Source organism: Bubalus kerabau, chromosome 1, assembly GCF_029407905.1.
Source record: "Bubalus kerabau isolate K-KA32 ecotype Philippines breed swamp buffalo chromosome 1, PCC_UOA_SB_1v2, whole genome shotgun sequence".
Lineage (NCBI taxonomy): Eukaryota > Metazoa > Chordata > Mammalia > Artiodactyla > Bovidae > Bubalus > Bubalus kerabau.
The window spans coordinates 10,649,264-10,667,242 of NC_073624.1; the positions used below are offsets into that span (position 1 = coordinate 10,649,264).

Below are 17,979 nucleotides of genomic sequence, written 5' to 3' on the forward strand. Positions count from 1 at the left end.
AGTTCTTAATGTCATTAAGACTGGTGGTTATGAGGCTTCAGCAGCCTCATCATCATGACTCCTTGACCCTTTTCATCTTTCACCTTTATGAGGTTAAGGGTTGGCAGGAGCCATGTCTATGCCATAAATGCTGAACATGGCATCTTTTGGTTCCAGGGAGATAAAAAGAAGGGTAGCTGGCATACACTGAGTTGTGTCCCCTCTCCCGCACAAATGATTTGTTGAAGCCTTAACCCTCAATGTGACTCTATTTGGAGATGGTCCTTGGGGCCTTTAGGGAGGTAATTAAAGTTAAATGAAGTCATAAGAGTGGTGCCCTGATCCAGTAGGATTCATGTCCTTATAAGAGGAAGAGACCCCAGGAGTGTATGCACAGAGGGAGGCCGACCAAGAAGGTGGCCATTGGCAAGCCAGGAGCAGAGGCCTCACCAGAAACGGACTATGAGTTTGGACTTCCAGTCTCCAGAACTGTGCGATAATTATTTTCTGTTGTTTAAGCCCCTTCTTGTGTGGCATCTTAGAAGACTAACATAGTAGCCTGAGTCTTAAAGTAAAAAACGTCGACTTCTTTTTGGTTTTTAAGTCCTCTGTTTCACAATTATTTGGTCTGGAGAAACCTGGATCCCACCTCCATTCTATGTCTTTCTCCCTGAGTAGAAGTTTGGAATGAAAGCAGGAGATGTGTTTTCAGTCCCTGTGATGTCAACTTGACTGGGCCATGGGACACCCAGACATTCAGTCAGACATTATTCTGGTGTGTTTGTGAAGGCGTTTCTGAATGAGATGAACATCTGAATCGGTAAGATGAGTAAAGCAGATTGTCCTCCCAATTGGATGAGGTGGGCCTCATCCAGTAAGCTGAAGATTTGAATTAAATGAAAGGGCTGAGTAAGAGGGACTAGCTGCCCGCCTGGCCGCTGAGCTGAGACCCTGGTCTTCTCCTGCCTTGATCTGGAGCTCACACCAGCAGCTCTCCTGGATCCAACTTGAAGACTATGTCTTAGGCTCCATGATCATGCAAGCCAGCTCCCTATTTTCTCTCTCTTTGTGTATGTGTGTCTCCTATGGGTTCTGTTTCTCTGGAGAACCCTAATACAGTCCCCCTTTTTGCAGGTGGAAAAACTGAAGTAAGATACAGGCTGTTCACAGAGAAGAGCAATGTTGCTCTTGACAGTTCGGAACTTCCCTGCTTCCCATAGAGATTTTTAAAAATCAGCCTCAAAAGCAGGTGATTTGGACCCAACTAGGATACAGTGTTTCGTTCTTGTAAAAAGAGTGAAGTAGGGACTTCCCTGGTGGTCCAGGGATTAAGAATCTGCCTTGCGATGCAGAGGACGTGGGTTTGACCCATGGTTGGGGAACTAAAATCCCACATGCCATGGGGCTTAGAACTAAACCCAGTACACCACAACTAGAGAGAAGTCTGCATGCCACAGTGAAAGATCCCACGTGTGGCAACTAGGACCAGGTGCAGCCAAGAAAAAATAAATAGTAAAAAAGAAAAGATGGAGTTTACTTTGCCGAGGGGAGACCGGAGCCTGGAGGAAGACCTGGTACCTTCCAGGTACCCACACTGCTAGGGGAAGCTCGAGATTCCTGGAGGAAACTGTATTTGATAATAGGATTATCTAGATTTAGGCACTTGCCAAATGGATTTAACTCTGGTGATGGGTGATTGCCTGCCTTAAGACCCCTTGCATTTGAATGCTGGGCTCCCTGCTTGTGTCCCAGCCCTGCAGGTGCTGAAAGGGAGCGGGCGCTGATGGCCACAGAATCGCAGGTGTGCTGGTTCCCCTCTGAGGGCTGACCACTGCACGAAGGTGTAGGCACACAGCCCAGGCGGCCCTGCTCCCAGGCGAGTCCCCTCCTAAACCCACCGTGGAGGAGGGTCTGGGTGGCCTTGTTTCAAGCAGGGGACAGCAGCGTTTCCCTGATGGTTCTGATTCCTCCTCTGCTCCCTTCCTGCCAGCTGGCTGACGTCAGAAGTGGGAGCTTTCAACACATCCACTCCCATGGTGTTGCCTTTGATCCTGGCTAAGCTCAGCTTCCTGGGTGGGAGCCGGGGGTGGGGGCAGCCCTTTAGGCCCTCACCTGCCAGTCACAGAAAAATGAGATGGAGGGGACAGGAGGCAGTGGGCACTTAGAGCTGGGGGTCAAAGACTGACAGGTGACGTGCAGAGAACACTGAGCTCAGGGAACGAAGAAAAACTCGCCTCCTTCACAAACAGGGGCAAGCTGGTCAGAGGCCAGTGGAAGCCCTGCCCTCACCCACACCTAAGGCTCTGTTACTGATCCTGTGACCACCTTCTGCAGCTGCCAGCCCTATTAAAAGCACCAAACGAGCAGCACCAAAGGAAAGATAGGCCGTCAGGTCAGTATCTCCCCTCAGGCCTTGGTGTTCTGCATACAGCTGACTCTTCACTTTCAGAAGGGCTGCTGGGTTCTCTTGTTTCCCAGAAATTTCACAGAACGCTATGGGTATCACAGAGATCCAGGCTTTCTCCACCATACCCTGGCGGTGTGTTAAAAGAGCTGGAAAACAGCTTTCACCATTGACATCATAAATCCACTTTAGAAAACTATCCCAGGAAAAATAACCGTGTCGTTTCATGGCCTTTGCACATACAGCCTGCTCAGAGCTGTTGTTTATACTAGCAAAAAGTTGGAAAGAACTAGAAGGCCCAGCACACCAGCAGGAAGGATTATGTGGCTGCTAAGAGGAGAACTTGGAACCTCGACCGTCACCTCGTTTGGAATAAGGGTCTTTGCAGGTGTCACTAAGATCTCAAGACGAGAGCACCTGGATTAGGGTGCTTCCTAAATCCAGCAACATTAAGCGAGACAGAAAAGGACAAGACATAGAAACACAGAATGCGGTAAGGCAGGGGTGGGAGACATTCGGCCACAAGCCCAGGGATACCAGGAAGATCCTCCCCGGGGCCTCTGGAGAGAGAGGCTCTGACTGCGGACTTCCAGCCTCCAGAGCTATGAGAGAGTAGGCTTCTATGGTCTGAAGCCCCCTGGCTTCTGGTCATTTGCTTCAGCAACCCCAGGAGACAAATGTGTATAGTAGAGAAGCAGTAATGCTGAAAACTTAATAGATAATATTAAGAACATAGAAAGCACTAGATACATGTTTATGACAATATGCACTTGTATGGAAGAGAAGGTAGAGATGATGTTGCTTTTATGCATTTTTTTTTTTTTTTAGTAAGGTTGTTGGAATGAACACATTTCATGTCTTACAAATATAATGAGTAATGTGGCCTATTCACAACCCTGAAAATATAAGTCTGGCCACCCCGTGTGGCAGGACAGCCACCCCAGGACCACGCTGTTTTTCACTCTGGTCAAGTGGACATTGGAGTCTTGACCCCAGCAGCACCACCTCACAGATCCACCATTAAAATCTGAGTGTCCACCCACACCTGCTTCCCTGTCTGAGACCGAGTAACTCCCTCTCAGGTCACAATCCCCTGTCTTTGTCTTTACCAAATACTCTCTCACAAACCCCATCACCTCCCCACTCTCCAGCCTCACCTTCCACAGCCCGAAGAAAAAGGTGAGGCAAACAGCATGTCATTTCTTGACCTAGTCCTGATTAAACAGCCCCAAGAAAGTGTTAACTTGCATTTGCCTATGTAACAAGACACAGATCCCTCAGGGACCATTAATCTTATTTAATCCAACTAAATGTGCTATATGCAAAGTCTGTGTCTATTTAACCTATTTCATGCACCAATATTTTAAGTGGATGTTATCAAAAAGACTTAACCATCCTATTTTATAATAATAAATATTTTGTAGTACTTTAAATACTCCATTCCCTGTATCATTTAACACCTTCCAGTCTTTTTAGTAGACTTTTGCTCACGTGACACAAAAGTATCATAAAGAAAATAAGGCATAAAAATTTTATCCCCATCTTTAAGGTATGAAAATAGAGACCTATTCCCCTTATATGTGGAACCTAAGAAGAAATGACACAAACTTACTTACAAAACAGGAAGAGACTTAGAAAACAAACTTATGGTTGCTGAGGGGGAAGGGACAGTCTGGAACTTTGGGGAGGTCATGTACACACTGTTGTATTTAAAACGGATAACCAATAAAGACTTACGTATAGCACATGGAACTCTGCTCAATGTTACATGCCAGCCTGGATGGGAGGGGGGTTGGGTGAGAATAGATACATGTATGGAGAAGGCGATGGCACCCCACTCCAGTACTCTTGCCTGGAAAATCCCATGTACGGAGGAGCCTGGTAGGCTGCAGTCCATGGGGTCGCTAAGAGTCAGACACGACTGAGCAACTTCCCTTTCACTTTTCACTTTCATGCACTGGAGAAGGAAATAACCCACTCCAGTGTTCTTGCCTGGAGAATCCCAGGGACGGGGGAGCCTGGTGGGCTGCTGTCTATGGGGTCGCACAGAGTCGGACACGACTGAAGCGACTTAGCAGATACATGTATATGTATGGCTGAATCCCTTCCCTGTTCACCTAAAACTTCCACAACATTGTTAATCAGCTATACCCCAATACAAAATGTTTTTGGCATTACAAAAAGAAAGAAAGAGAGAAAGAGAGACCTGAAGATTAGACGACGTTTGCAAAGTTACAGAGCAATTCAGCAGCAGAGCCAGCATCTCTCCACAGGGAGAGATTTGCTTTTCTGCCATCAGCGTTGATGCTACTGTTAATGTGACTTTTCTCTAAAAGGATTTCTGCAAAAATCCTTTGGTTTTTCAACCAAGTCTCCAAATATTACCTGATGCTTGTCAGTCCCCATCTCAGATGGTAGAAAAGGTGACAAGGGTATGTGAAAAGTTTCAGAGGTGCTTGAAAAACAGGAGCTTGTCAACAGTGTGAAATGAGAGCTGGGGGTCAGTATTAAAATTAGAAGTGGGTCATAAAACCCAGCCCTGCCAGGCCACCTGGGGAGGGACAGCGGCTCTGGTGGCCCCCACCCCTCTTCTACCTCAGCCTTTCTGCCAGCCTACCCACCCCCCCACTGGCTGCAAGGCCCTTCTGCTGGCCTGCAGTTCAGCCAGCTAATACTCTCCTGAACAAACCCCGTCTGCAGCCACTTTTTCACAGGTTCTCAAGTACTGGGGTTACCAAGAGGGCTGGATGTTTCAAAGATAAAACAAAAAAACCCCCACCATTACAGTGGTTATCTCAGACGCATGGGATCACAAGTCCCAAATTTGATTTTATACAATTTTTTAAATTTCTAAAATATATCAGTCAGTCCAGTTCAGTTCAGTTGCTCAGTCGTGTCCAACTCTTTGCGACCCCATGAATTGCAGCATGCCAGGCCTCCCTGTCCATCACCAACTCCCGGAGTTCACCCAGACTCATGTGCATCGAGTCGGTGATGCCATCCAGCCATCTCATCCTCTGTGGTCCCCTTCTCCTCCTGTCCACAATCCCTCCCAGCATCAGTCTTTTCCAATGAGTCAACTCTTCGCATGAGGTGGCCAAAGTATTGGAGTTCAGCCTCAGCATCAGTCCTTCCAGTGAACACCCAGGACTGGTCTCCTTTAGGATGGACTGGTTGGATCTCCTTGCAGTCCAAGGGACTCTCGAGAGTCTTCTCCAACACAGTTCAAAAGCATCAATTCTTCGGCGCTCAGCTTTCTTCACAGTCCAACTCTCACATCCATACATGACCATTGCTTAAAAAAAAATTTTTTTTTTAATCTGTTTTTATCAAGTGGCCTGGAGGCTGGCCAAAAATATCTGGATCCCACTTTAACCCTGGAGGAATGGCACACATGGGGGTTTCAGTAGGGCCCTGTGTCCACTGCTTTTTTCTTTTTTGAGTATAGCTGATTTACCACGTTGTTAGCTTCAGGTACACAACAAAGTGAATCAGTTATAGCCAGTTTTTAAGGTTTTTTCCCATATAGGCCATTACAGAGTATTGAGTAGATTTCCATGTGCTGTACAGTAGGCCCTTACTATTTTTAAAAATATGGAATGCTTCACGAATTCGTGTCATCCTTGCACAGAGGTCATGCTAATCTCTGTATTCCAATTTTAGCATTCGTGCTCCTGAAGCAAGTACCATGTCCATTGCTCTTAATTCAGCTCCTTGTCATCAAAGAACCAAGATCTCCAGAGGTAGAGAAGCAATCTCATTAACAATTGCTATGTCAAGTTCCAAAGCACGGGGCTGGCAGGTGGTGAGGGAAGCCTAGGGAGGGGAGCTTGCCTGAGCAGAGCACACGAGAGAACGACAACCCACAGCCACTCCTGGGTGCAGACACAGCGGCCCACCAGCCCGGGGCCGCTCCAGCTGGGGAGCAGAGGGGAGAGGCGGACAGACGCCCTCTCTGCAGTTCACATCAGGCCTCTCTGCCATTTCCCGTGGCTGGCTTAGTGGTTGGCAGAGACAGTGCCACCCCAGACTTAGAAGTGGAGCATCTGGGAGTGTGAAAGGCTGGCTCTCAGCCTTTCACCAGGTACCAGGCAGGCTGGACAGAGGGCTGCATTTGCCAGGAAGTGGCAGCAGAGGTGTGATGCCCATCTGTTCCTCTCAGACTCGGGCTCAGAAGAGGGTGGAGCGGCTCCATGGCATTACAGGGAAAGGTGTGGGGCTTATACTGCAAGCCTGTCACAGAAGGGAGCATGGGGCAGCTGAACAGAGTGAGGCAGCTCTGCAAGAGCGGATGCGGACAAACACCCAAGACTGGGTTTAAAAGCATGGCGCACGTGTGCAGCACGCCATCATCTGTGGAGAAAGAGGAGCTTAGCATCAGAGGTTACGTGGAAGGATCCAGGTGGCCATGGTGGTGGGCAGGGGGCCAGGGGTGTGGAGCAGGAGGGAAAGACACCCTCTGTGCCTTCTCAGTTTTAGACACATAAAACATCATTTTTAAAAGAGCATGAACACATGTGAGCAAACACATCCATGGTGTCACCTGCCACGTGTCACAAAGCCACGAAATATGCCCTCAGCCCCTCTCTAGAGGCAGCACCGTGTCCTCCCCACCACTGTCCACCCCACCTGTGACGGCCCATGCAGCCCAGCTGCTCCTTACCTCACCATCTCCCCAGCTGCCCCTCAGCCCCGAGAACCGTTATCTCAGAACCAGTGGAAGCGACCCACTTGCTGGGGCCGAGGTGGCACGTGTGAGGATGGCAAGCTCCAGTGGCTGGTTTTTGGGTACATGAGGGGCACCGTGAGCAGTGAGGGACGTGGATTGTGGAGGGGACTCCTGTCTTATGCAAGCTGAAGCCTGGGGGTCACTTCACCCTGGGATCTCCATTTCCTTAACACACAAAGAAGGGGTTGCAATGGGGTAGTCTGTCTGGATCACATGCCGGCAGGCCCACCTCATGGCCACTTCTCCAGACCTGTTGTGTACTGGGTGCTTTGACCACAGGCCCACAGAAACACGAAGCGAGCTCTCCATGCATGCTGAAACATTCTGGGAGCCCCACAAAAAAGTGGAAAAAACAGGTAATAACAGATTTTATTTAGTCCAATATATGCAGATTATCATTTCAAATATGCCATCAATATAAAAATTACCAAGTCTCTACTCTTATTAGCTGTGTTTGCAATCAGTGTGTATATTTACACATCATCTTGATTTACAATACGCGATCAATATAAAAATTACCGAGTCTCCACTTTTTAGCTCTGTGTTTGCAATCAGTGTGTATTTTATATTTACACATCTTGATTTGGCCCAGCCACACCTCAAGGGCTGAAAGGCAGCGGAAGCAGTGGGGACCTCCCTGGTCAGCACCAGTGCTGGAGTGACCAGGCGGCCCGCCCTTCGCTTCAGATGTCATCAGGCTCCGCGCTGAGGCCAGCCGGAGCAGCAGCTGCATCCCCAGACAAGGCCCAGCCACTCGAGCAGCGGGTCCAGCTCCTTGCCAGACGAGGAGGGGAGCTGGGGCTGGATGCCAGACAAGACTGCAGAGCACCTGGCAAACAGGAAGCCAAGATGCCCGAGGCCTGGAGTAGGGTCACACGGGCTTCGGGGTGACAGAAGTCAGGGTTTCCACAACACAACCCCTCTCCCCCGCACTGGAACAGAGGCTGCTGTCAGTTACATCCACTCATTCTCTGACATGCCTCTGAACACCTTCTAACCCCCGGCCCTCAGCCGGGCAGTGAGGACACAGCCACCCCTTATGGGACTCCTACCCAGAGCAGGAACCTGCTAACACTGCCCTGGAGGCTCATTTACTCACCCACCTCACCCAAAAATTTCTGTGAGAGGACAATCACCTTAGAGATGAGGTTAAATCACTTCCCAACAGCCACACACCAACAGGTGGGAGGGCAGCCTCCCACCACTTCAACATTGCAGTCACACACCCCAGCTTCACAGAGGCCCCAGGATCCCACAGTCACAAGGCATGGGGCCACCACTGCAGAAAGCATACGAAACGGGCCAGGAGAAGATTCCCAGGGGCAGCCCACCGTACGAGAGGGGAGCTGGGCCTCCAGAGGATCAGCAGGCGCAGAAGGTAAGAGGTGTGAGGGGTGCAGTGCTCAGAAAACCGTGACTGCCAGCGGCTGGATCAGGCCCCACGTGAGGTGCGGGTGTCGGCCAAAACCAGTGCCCAAGGTCCCTACACTCCATAAGAACTGGGGTTTTACCCTCAGGCACAGGGGAAGCCACTCAAGAGTTCTATCCGTGGCACGAACAGGACCAGGTTTTAAAAATCACTGTAAAGGAGAAATCCCCAAGCCTGATCGGCTCCCCTTCTCTCAGCATGTTTTACGACACCCTAGGACTTAACCTCCCAGGGCCTGAAGTTTACTCACTCCATCATTTTATGAAAGCGATGCTGCTGACCTGGAGCTCCTGAGGGTCTTAATGCAAAGCTGATAAGCCCCTGGTCTTCCTGGCCTGCTAGGCGCCTCCACCCCCAGCCCCACAGCAATGGCCTCCACGTCCCCGCAGAGACAGGGAGGATTCTTGCGGCCACTGAGAGAAAGCACTGAAACATTTCAGCTGCACAACTGCAGGGCCCTACTGCCTCCCACCCCCAGACAAGGAGTAACATCGTTCACTGCCTCCCAAGCCTCCCCTCTGCCCAACCCCCTCCACACATCCTTCCAGCTCCCCTGATTATCCGCTCCATTTTCAGTGCATCAGCTTTTGAGGCTGGCCTACTTTCCAAGGATGTAGGAGCAGAAACACTTGTGCATTATACGAACAGCAGAACATAACTGGAACAGGACACAGAAAGGGGGGAGCCAGCAACAGGGTGTGCCAAGGATGCAGCAGCAGCTGGTGAAAGAACCAGCAAGGCAGAGCACAAACCATTACCTTGAGGGGCGTGGGGGGCAGCAGGAAGGAAGGGGCAACAGGAGGGAGAAGGCAGAGACACCTCCTCACACAGCCCCGCTTGGCCACTGACAGCTGGAACAGAGCTTAGTCCAGGAGGCAGCTGCCCAGATCCCCTTACCCAGTTAGAAGAGGACTTGAGGCTCAGGAAGCCATGCTCAGTGTGAGCAGAGGGCAGCCCACGGCACATCTCCGGGCTTGGGGAGGAATGGGGGGTGATAAGCCAGACCAGACTATGGAGCCTGTCCTGGGGACCACCTTCAGAGGTAAGTGTTCCATGCAAGTGCAAGGCCAAGGTCCCCCAGCCAGGACCTTGCTCTAAATTTCCAGCTGCATGAACCTCTGGCCTGAAAGACCAACCCCTGCTTCTGCAGGAAGACGGATCGTGTCAAGGAATGTCAAGGAGGAAGCACTCCCTTCCCACAACCCCTTCTCTGCAGGGGCCTCTGCAGGGCTGTGCATCTTGGTCTTGTCTTCACAACACCTGCCAGGCCCGCCAGTGCAGGGCGCAAGGGGAGGGTGCTTGAGGCAGCCTGACACGGTGCCCCAGCCAGGTCAGCTTCCCCTGGAATTAGGCTGGCTGTGCTGGCAGGGCCCATTGGCTGCAGGAAGCAGGCTGCCAAGGACGAGTGACTCTGCTCCTCCGGCAGGCTTGGGGCACAGGGGGTTGAGGCGAGCAGGGACGACCACTCAGTGCTGGATGGGAAGCTGGCAGAGAGGAGGAGACATGGCCTCGCGGATCCGCTGGAAGATCTGAGCCAGCTTGTAGAGGAAGGGCAGGGAGCGGGGAGACGCTGCAGGGAGAGGCCAGTCAGTGCCCGCCCTACCCCTCCCGCCCCCCACTCGGCCACTCCTCCCCCAAAACTCTCCTACCTGGGGAGTGACCATGCCAGTGCCCCTCCTCCCCTCCCAACGGGAGAGAATTTCCCTTTCTCCAGAATATAATCTCTGGGTTGTATTTTCTTTATGTGGATGAGAGAAAACTTCAGTTTGCTGAGAAAAAGATCCAAATTTATTATGTTTTAATCTAACTTTTTAATACTAAAAAATTGGTAATGATGGCTGCCTCTGTGTAGATGAATTTGGGAAGAGACTTTTCACTACATTCCTCTTTGTGCCTTTTAAGTTTGAAGCCAAGCCATAATACTACCTCTTTTTATCATAAGTTAATTATATTAACAATAAAAGTAAAATTAGCCTCTTTTGAATGAGAGCTGAGCTGGCTACTTTGGTTTGTTTTTCCTTATTTGAATTACTGACTTTTTAATAGACTTTCTTCCTTCTTAAAAAAAATATGTTACTTTTAAGAAAGCTATTTCAGTCCACCCTCTTCATGTCCTCCTGGCCGGGTTCTAACTGCAGCCCAGCCCTGGGCTCTCACCAACCTGCACGGACTGTCCTGGGCGCTCCTGGAACAGCCCCTTGCCATCCCCACTCAGAAGACCAGGGTTCTGAGACTGAAGGACTCCTAAGAACCACAAAAATCTTTCTAATTTTTACTTTTAAGTCTCTGGATAAAGTAAAAGGTCAGAGGGTGGACAGGACTGAACACAAACTCCTAAGCTTTCCAAAGGGCTAACCAGTGACTCTCCTCAAGCAAACAGCTGTTCAGAGGAATCTCCTGCTCAGTACCAGCCATGGGGTCAAATGGACAAGCTGAGCTGTGCAGAAACAGCTCCCAGACAAGAAAAAGGGAAGTGGGGATACAGAAGGATTTAGGGTTAAATGAAGAGCAGCAGACAGAATGTCTGTGTGACCCTGGAGCAGTCACTTCTCTCTGGTTCTTAGGTTTCCCAACCGAAAAAGAAAATGAAAGTGAAGGGATTGAAATTAAGGGTTTCCAGTTTTCCTTTCAGTTTTGAAAGTTATACAACCCTAAGTCTAAATTCATGAGAAGAGGTTAGGTTATAATTCACACACAGTCACACACAGAAAAGTTCACGAGTGAGCTCCTAACCTCTGGCCCAGTGCTCACAAGGTGAATTCACCCTCGGGAAAGAGCACAGCAGAAAACAGCAAGAAGTCATCAAAATGTTCGGAGGTACCACCTCATACTGGTCAGAATGGCCACCATCAAAAGCGAAAGTGAAATCGCTCAGTTGTGTCCAACTCTTTGCGACTCCATGGACTGTAGCCTGCCAGGCTCCTCTGTGCATGGGATTTTCCAGGCAATAATACTAGAGCGGGCTGCCATTTCCTTCTCCAGGGGATCTTTCCAACCCAGGGATTGAACCAGGGTCTCCCGCATTGTAGGCAGACGCTTTTACCGTCTGAGCCACCAGGGAAGTCACCTGCCCCCGTCCCCCACCATAAAAAAAAAAAAATAAATGCTGGAGAGGGTGTGGAGAAAAGGGAACCCTCCCACACTGTGGGTGGGAATGTAAATTGGTGAAGCCATTATAGAGAACAGTATCAAGGTTCCTTAAAAACTAAATACAGCTACCATGTGACCCAGCAATCCCCACTACTGGGTATATATCCAGAAATAAACATAATTCAAAATACACGTGTACCCCACTGTTCACAGCAGCACTATTTACAACAGCCAGGACATGGAAGCAACCTAAACATCCTTTAAGAGAGGAATGGACAAAGATGCAGTACACACACACAGTGGAATATTACTCAGTCATAAAAAGGGACAAACGAAATGTGTAGAGACATGGATGAACCGAGAGGGTGTCATAGAGTGAAGTTAAGTCAGAAAGAGAAAAACAAGTATTGTATATTAACACATATGTTGTGCAATCTAGAAAAATGGTATAGATGACCTTATCTGCAAAGCAGAAATAGAGACACAGACGTAGGAAACAAACGTATGGATACCAAGGTGGAAGGCGGGAGGAAACTGGGAGAATGAGACTGACATACATATACATATGACTGATATACATATCAATACTATGTACAAGATCGAAGCTGATGGGAACACAGTATATAGCACAGGGAGCTCTACTCAGTGCTCTGCAGTGACCTGAATGGGAAGGGAGTCCAAAAGGGAAGGGTATATACATACATACAGCTGATTCATTGTGCTGTACATTAGAAGCTAACACAACACTGTAAAGCAACTATGCTATGATAAAAACTACACAAATAAATAAAAAGGAATCACTGAAATGTTCAAAAACAGGGCACTGTAAAATCAATTATGGAAGTTACTGAAAACTGGAATATTATTTAGTTGTGTAAAGTTTTAAAGCCATTTTTTTTTTTTTGGTGGGGGGAGGGCCACAATTTATGGCTTACAGAATCTTATCTCCTTGACCAGGAATCAAACCCAGGCCTTCAGCAGTGAAAGCATGGGGTCCTAACAACTAGATCGCCTGGGGATTCCCTAAAGCCATGTATTAAAGAATACTTATAGGGGAATGAGGAACTGGAAGAAGGCTGTCAAAAAGTCCTTTTAGTTATAAGATAAATAAGTATCAGGAATGTAATGTACAACATGATGACTATAATTAACACTGCTGTATGTTGCATACAAAAGTTAAGAAAGTCCTAAGAGTTTCTCATTGCAAGGAAAAAAATTTTTTATCTATATGAGGATAAATGTTCACTGTACATACTGTGGGAATCATTTCATGGTGTATGTAAGTCAAATCATTATGCTCTACACCTTAAACTTATACAGTGCTGAATGTCAATTATATCTCAATAAAACTAGAAGGAAAAAAAAAGAATACTTAACGACAAGCAAAACTGCATCAACATCCAGAAAAAGACTAACGATTACAGTAGCTGACTGAAGGGTGATTTGTTTTCTCCGTTATACTTTTCTGTTTTCCATATTCTCTAAAATATATTTTTCCTATTGTAATTGTATTTCTACAACATAATATGTTTTAATTTAATGTAACTTTTTTACACATTATGATGAAGGTTTTTCTTTTTCAATTCTGAGGGGACTCCTTGGTGGTCCAGTGGTTGAGAATCTGCCTGCTCGTGTTTGATCTCTTCTCTGGAAAGATCCCACATGCTACAGGGCAGCTAAGCCCATACACTGCACCTACTGGAGCCGGAATGCTCTACAGCCCGGGTGTGGCAACCACTAAGCCTAAGCACCACAACTACTGAACAGCCCCTGCTTGCCACAACTAGAGAAAGCCTGCATGCAGCAACAAAGACCCAGCACAGCCAAAAAGAAAACAAATAAACCCTGAGGCTCTACTCAGAGTTCACCCCTGGACGTCCAGAGTTGACAAGGCAGAATGGACTCTCTCCAGGACTGGTCTCTCCTTCAAGGTGGGCAGGCTCCGGTTCAGGTCCACCAGCTCCTCCTTGCAGATGAGACCACGGAAAACCCCCAGGAGGGCTCCCAGGCCCAGCCCTGGTCAACCGCCCTGTCCTGGGAGGGTGGGTGGGGAGGCAGGTGTCCTCACTCACCTGGATCAAACCTCAACACCAGGAGGCAGAGGAGCAAGGCGGCCAGCAGGCTCTTACTGAAGGGCAGAGAAAAGAAGTGGCTGACTGCAGAGTCCCAGAGCTGGCGCAGCAACGTCAGTAGAGACAGGAACTTGTGGGAGGAGGAGCCTGGCGGGGTGACAGAGTAGAACTTCAGTAAAGAAGCAGCTTCCCGACTCCAAGCTTTGAGTCTAAGTCGAGCCAAGACTGGTTTCCTCATGCAGTCCACAAAATGGTTCTAAGGGAGCTTCCAGGCATCCAGAGATGCCTTCAGCACTGATTATATCAGAACACCAGCTCCATCCAAGAGGACTGTGACGACACCAGACGCCACCTCCACAGAAGAGGACTCTGGCATCACCAGACATCAGCTCCAGAGGAGACGACTCTGATGCCACCAGATGCCAGCTCCAGAGGAGCGGGCTCTGACATCACCAGACGCCAGCTCCACAGGAGAGGGCTCCGACGTCACCAGACGCCAACTCCACAGGAGAGGGCTCCGATGTCACCAGACACCAGCTCCATCCGAGAGGACTGTGACATCACCAGACACAACCTCTGTAGGAGAGGATTCTGACATCACCAGACACCAGCTCCAGAGGGGAGGGCTGTGATGTCACCAGACACCATCTCCGTAGAAGAGGACTCTGACGTCACCACATACCAGCTCCACAGGAGAGGGCTCTGACATCACCAGACACCACCTCTGTAGAAGAGGACTCTGACATCACCACACCAGCTCTGTGGGACAGGACTTCAACAGAAATGTCAACTTAGCTGGGGAACCTGGTACATCTGGTGTTTCTTTAACAGCTTCACAGTATTCTTCATATTCTGGCCTAAGACATATGCACAGTTACACAGCAATAATTCTTGATGATCAGTAAAGGCAGAAAACAAAGGGCACCTCATAGGCACAGTGAAGAATCCCATCTTGGACTGAGCACAAACATGAACACCACCTTCAAGCCCTGAAGACACCCTGGACTCGCCATCCAAGCGCCTCCTCCCCAGGCACTGGACAGGCAGAGGGTTTGTGGAGTTACATGGAGTCCCTGAAGCCAACAACCTGCTGCAAAGAAGTGACCCTGCCTCAGCAGGTCCCTGCTCTTAAGCACACAAAGAAAACACCTCAGAGACAGGATTAGTCTCCTGAGGGCTGAAGGTCCTCCATGTATGCCTATTCTATGTGTCACGAACAGAGAAAACAAAGATCAGGGGGTTAAAAACCACCAGGAGGAAAACTTCAACTCAGCATCAGGAAGAACTTCCCTGCACAACCCTCCACAGCTGAAAGGCACTGCTTCAGGAGATGGTGAAGTAACATCCTGGCCAGGCCAGCACAGTGGAGACAGATCTACCGATAGGGGCCCACGGAGGAGATGATTTTCAAGAGACAAAAGTAAGGCTCTGAGACCTGCACCACCTGCCTCCCAAAGCCAACTGCAGAGGGGCTGGGCTTTTGAAGCACCTTAACAGATTTCTTATCCTGCAATCTTGGAAACATACAAAGCATTGTTCCCAAGGCCCAGGAAGGTCATGATGGACCCCACGTCCAGGAGGAAGCCCTCAGCTTCTGCACAGAGGGCTGCAGAAGGATGATGTCCCACCTTCCTGGTTTAGTGTCCGCGTCTCCTCGGAGCCAGAGTGCCCATGTGTCTGCTGCTGCCTCGCTGCACTAACGGCCTGAAGCGCATCCAGCCGCTGTTTCTCGCTGAAGGCTGCAGAGCCCACCACCAGCTCTTCAGCCTCTGACAGGAGGCCCAGAGGAAGTAGCACCCGCTGCAGGTGAAGTTCTGCTAAGGATCTATACTCTGGAAGGCCCTGGTTGTCAGGGTCTTGAAGCCAAGCACGGACTCCATCCAGCACGGCTCCAGGCTCTTGCATTTTACTGTATAAAAGAACACTGCAGCCCCAAATAATACAATCCCAGAAAAACAGTGGTCAATGCTTCACGGTTTGTTAATTTCTCTTAACCACTAAACTCCTCCTACCCAGCCTCTCCTTTGTGCCCTCAAGTCCTTCCCTAAGGGACACTGACACGGCAAGAATCAGAAGTTCTTAGAAGCAGCAAGCAACTCTCAGCTCTGGCACCTCCCCCTTCTGTCACCCCACTTCATGTCTCCCATCCCTTCCTCTTTTCCCTATCCCACTCCTAAATTCCTTCTTCCTCATCTTTTCATGCATATGTTTTGAGTCTGGAGGGCGCCGGGGGGACAGGGGGTGGGGAACAGGGAAAGAATTAGATTTAAAGGGAAATGGTATGGGAAGAAAAAGAGGAGATATGAGAACTGAAGGGGTGTGATGTGCTTAGTCGCTCAGCCATGTCGGATTCTGTGTGACCCCAGGGACTGTAGCCCACCAGGCTCCTCTGTCCATGGGGGTTCTCCAGGCAAGAAGTGGAGTGGGTTGCCATGCCCTCCTCCAGGGGATCTTCCCAACCCAGGGATCAAACCCAGGTCTCGCACATTGCAGGCAGATTCTTTACTGTCTGAGCCACCAGGGAAGCCCAAGAATACTGGAGTGGGTAGCCTATCCCTTCTCCAGAGCATCTTCCCGACCCAGGGGAAAACCCTCTTGCTCCTGAGCTGACTCAGTGGGGAAGCAGTAAGGACCTAAGGACCTACCACAGTTCCAGGACTTTGGGGGGCAGCTTCTCAGGAGCCTGGTAATATTGAAGAACCCAGGACAGGACTTCCCGCCACCGATCCATTTCTGCCAGGGCCTGGATGCCCACAACACACAGAGAGCATTTCACCTCCAAGGAGCTGTCAGCAAAAAAGCCAATTTGGGAGTTCAGAAGTGGTTCCCCTGCACTGCCATGCCCACCTTCAGCCTGGGACTGTTCTTTACCAGCTCCCAAGTCAGTAGCCATTACCTCTCACCTCCCTCCATCCCCAGTATTCAAGAGGGCCTCACAATTATGACCCGTCTCATGAGCACCAGCAAGAGAAAACTGCCCTTTGCCCAGGAGCTAAACGTTTCTATAAATCTAAAGGCCAATCAGCTGCTGACCAGCACACGTCTCTGTATCCAGGTAAAGTCAGGGTTAACCAACAGGAAACGTTCATTTACTCCCAAGGGGGAAAGAACAGCTGCAGCACAGATGTGGGTGCAAAGAGGACCAGCCCTAAGAGTTTGCTTAGTGAAGAAAGGGCAGAAGCAGTCTCCGCCCAAGCGCAGCATCAGAATCACACCCTCAGCCTTTACAGCACCCAGTCTTCACCGACCCCCAAACACTCAAGGAAGGCTCCCCAGTTCATCCTTCTCTGGGGCCAGCTTTGACCAGTCTACCCACACCCTCCCTAGTGTGACCTAATCCAAAGAGCAATGCAGGACCAAGATTTCAATTCTTTGATCCAATCTTAACAAGAGGACCAGAACACGACTCCTGCTCTGAACCCCAACCCGAGGAATGAGGGGGGCTTCTTCGGGGAGGGGTGGAAGGAGAGGACTTCCGGTACCAGCTTACTGCAGTAATTTAACAAATCAATTCTATTTTCCCATTAGACCATTCTACCCTGATATAGGGAGAAAGAATTGATTGTGGGGTCCCACTAAAACCCGTTCACGTCTCGACCGTTTCCTCCGCGGAAACCGACACAAGGTGAGTCCCTGCTTCGCGGAGAAGCACCGCGAGGAAAACAAAGAATAAGGGTCGCACAAGCAACCAGACTGCAGGAGTGCTGGCGTCTGGAGGCCTCCCACCGTCCCCGGAGGCGAACCGAGCCCCGGACGTACGCGCCCGCCGGCTCCTCCGCCAGGCCCTGCCAGGCGCGTTCGCAGGTGCGCAGCGCCGCGCCGAAGTCCAGGTTCACCACTAGCAGGTCGGCCGCCTCCTCCAGCAGAAGCGCGGCCGCCGACGGGGCCGGAACGGCACGCACGGGCTCGCTGCTCCGCAGGGCTCCCCCGAGCGCCCTCAGCGGGGCTGCGGAGGTTGCGGGGTCACTCTTCATAAGTGCGCGCCAGGACGCAGCCCTCTAGGGGCGCGGGGTGTGCGGTGCAGTCTGGGGAGGAGGAAGGGGTGGTCCTCACAGGCTGTTCTGGCGCGGGACAGCCTGGCGCCCTCGGATTTGTGCAGCACTGAGTCCCTGGGCACCCGGTCCCACGACAAGGACTGGGACCCCGGCTGGTGTATGGCCGCCCGTGGTCTTCTCAGTTGTAGGGCCGCAGCCGCGGGCTCGGGAACACGGGGGCCGACATCTTGCCTGCGCGCGCAGGCCCGGCCGACGCTCTGCCCCCGGCGGCGCGGGGCATT

At 50.3% G+C, this 17,979-nt stretch overlaps 1 protein-coding gene and 1 pseudogene across 3 annotated transcripts; both read right to left on the reverse strand.

Annotated features, from left to right (window-relative positions):
• Window positions 1-5,971: 5,971 nt before the first annotated feature.
• LOC129642540 (uncharacterized) lies at window positions 5,972-6,070 on the reverse strand (annotated as a pseudogene).
• A 1,393-nt stretch (window positions 6,071-7,463) lies between these two features.
• PEX26 (peroxisomal biogenesis factor 26) lies at window positions 7,464-17,956 on the reverse strand. Of its 3 annotated transcripts, none has more exons than XM_055567264.1 (5): window positions 17,463-17,956; window positions 16,349-16,489; window positions 15,332-15,627; window positions 13,704-13,850; window positions 7,464-10,079 (listed from the first exon to the last, which is right to left on the reverse strand). In XM_055567264.1, exons 1-5 carry the CDS (start codon window positions 17,675-17,677, stop codon window positions 9,889-9,891), a joined length of 990 nt encoding a protein of 329 aa, XP_055423239.1. In that variant the 5' UTR covers window positions 17,678-17,956; the 3' UTR covers window positions 7,464-9,888. The 3 variants fall into 3 exon arrangements, with proteins under 3 accessions (XP_055423239.1, XP_055423255.1, XP_055423247.1); XM_055567280.1 differs by having other exon boundaries at window positions 9,876-10,111; XM_055567272.1 differs by lacking the exon at window positions 7,464-10,079 and adding an exon at window positions 10,157-10,785.
• Window positions 17,957-17,979: the final 23 nt, after the last annotated feature.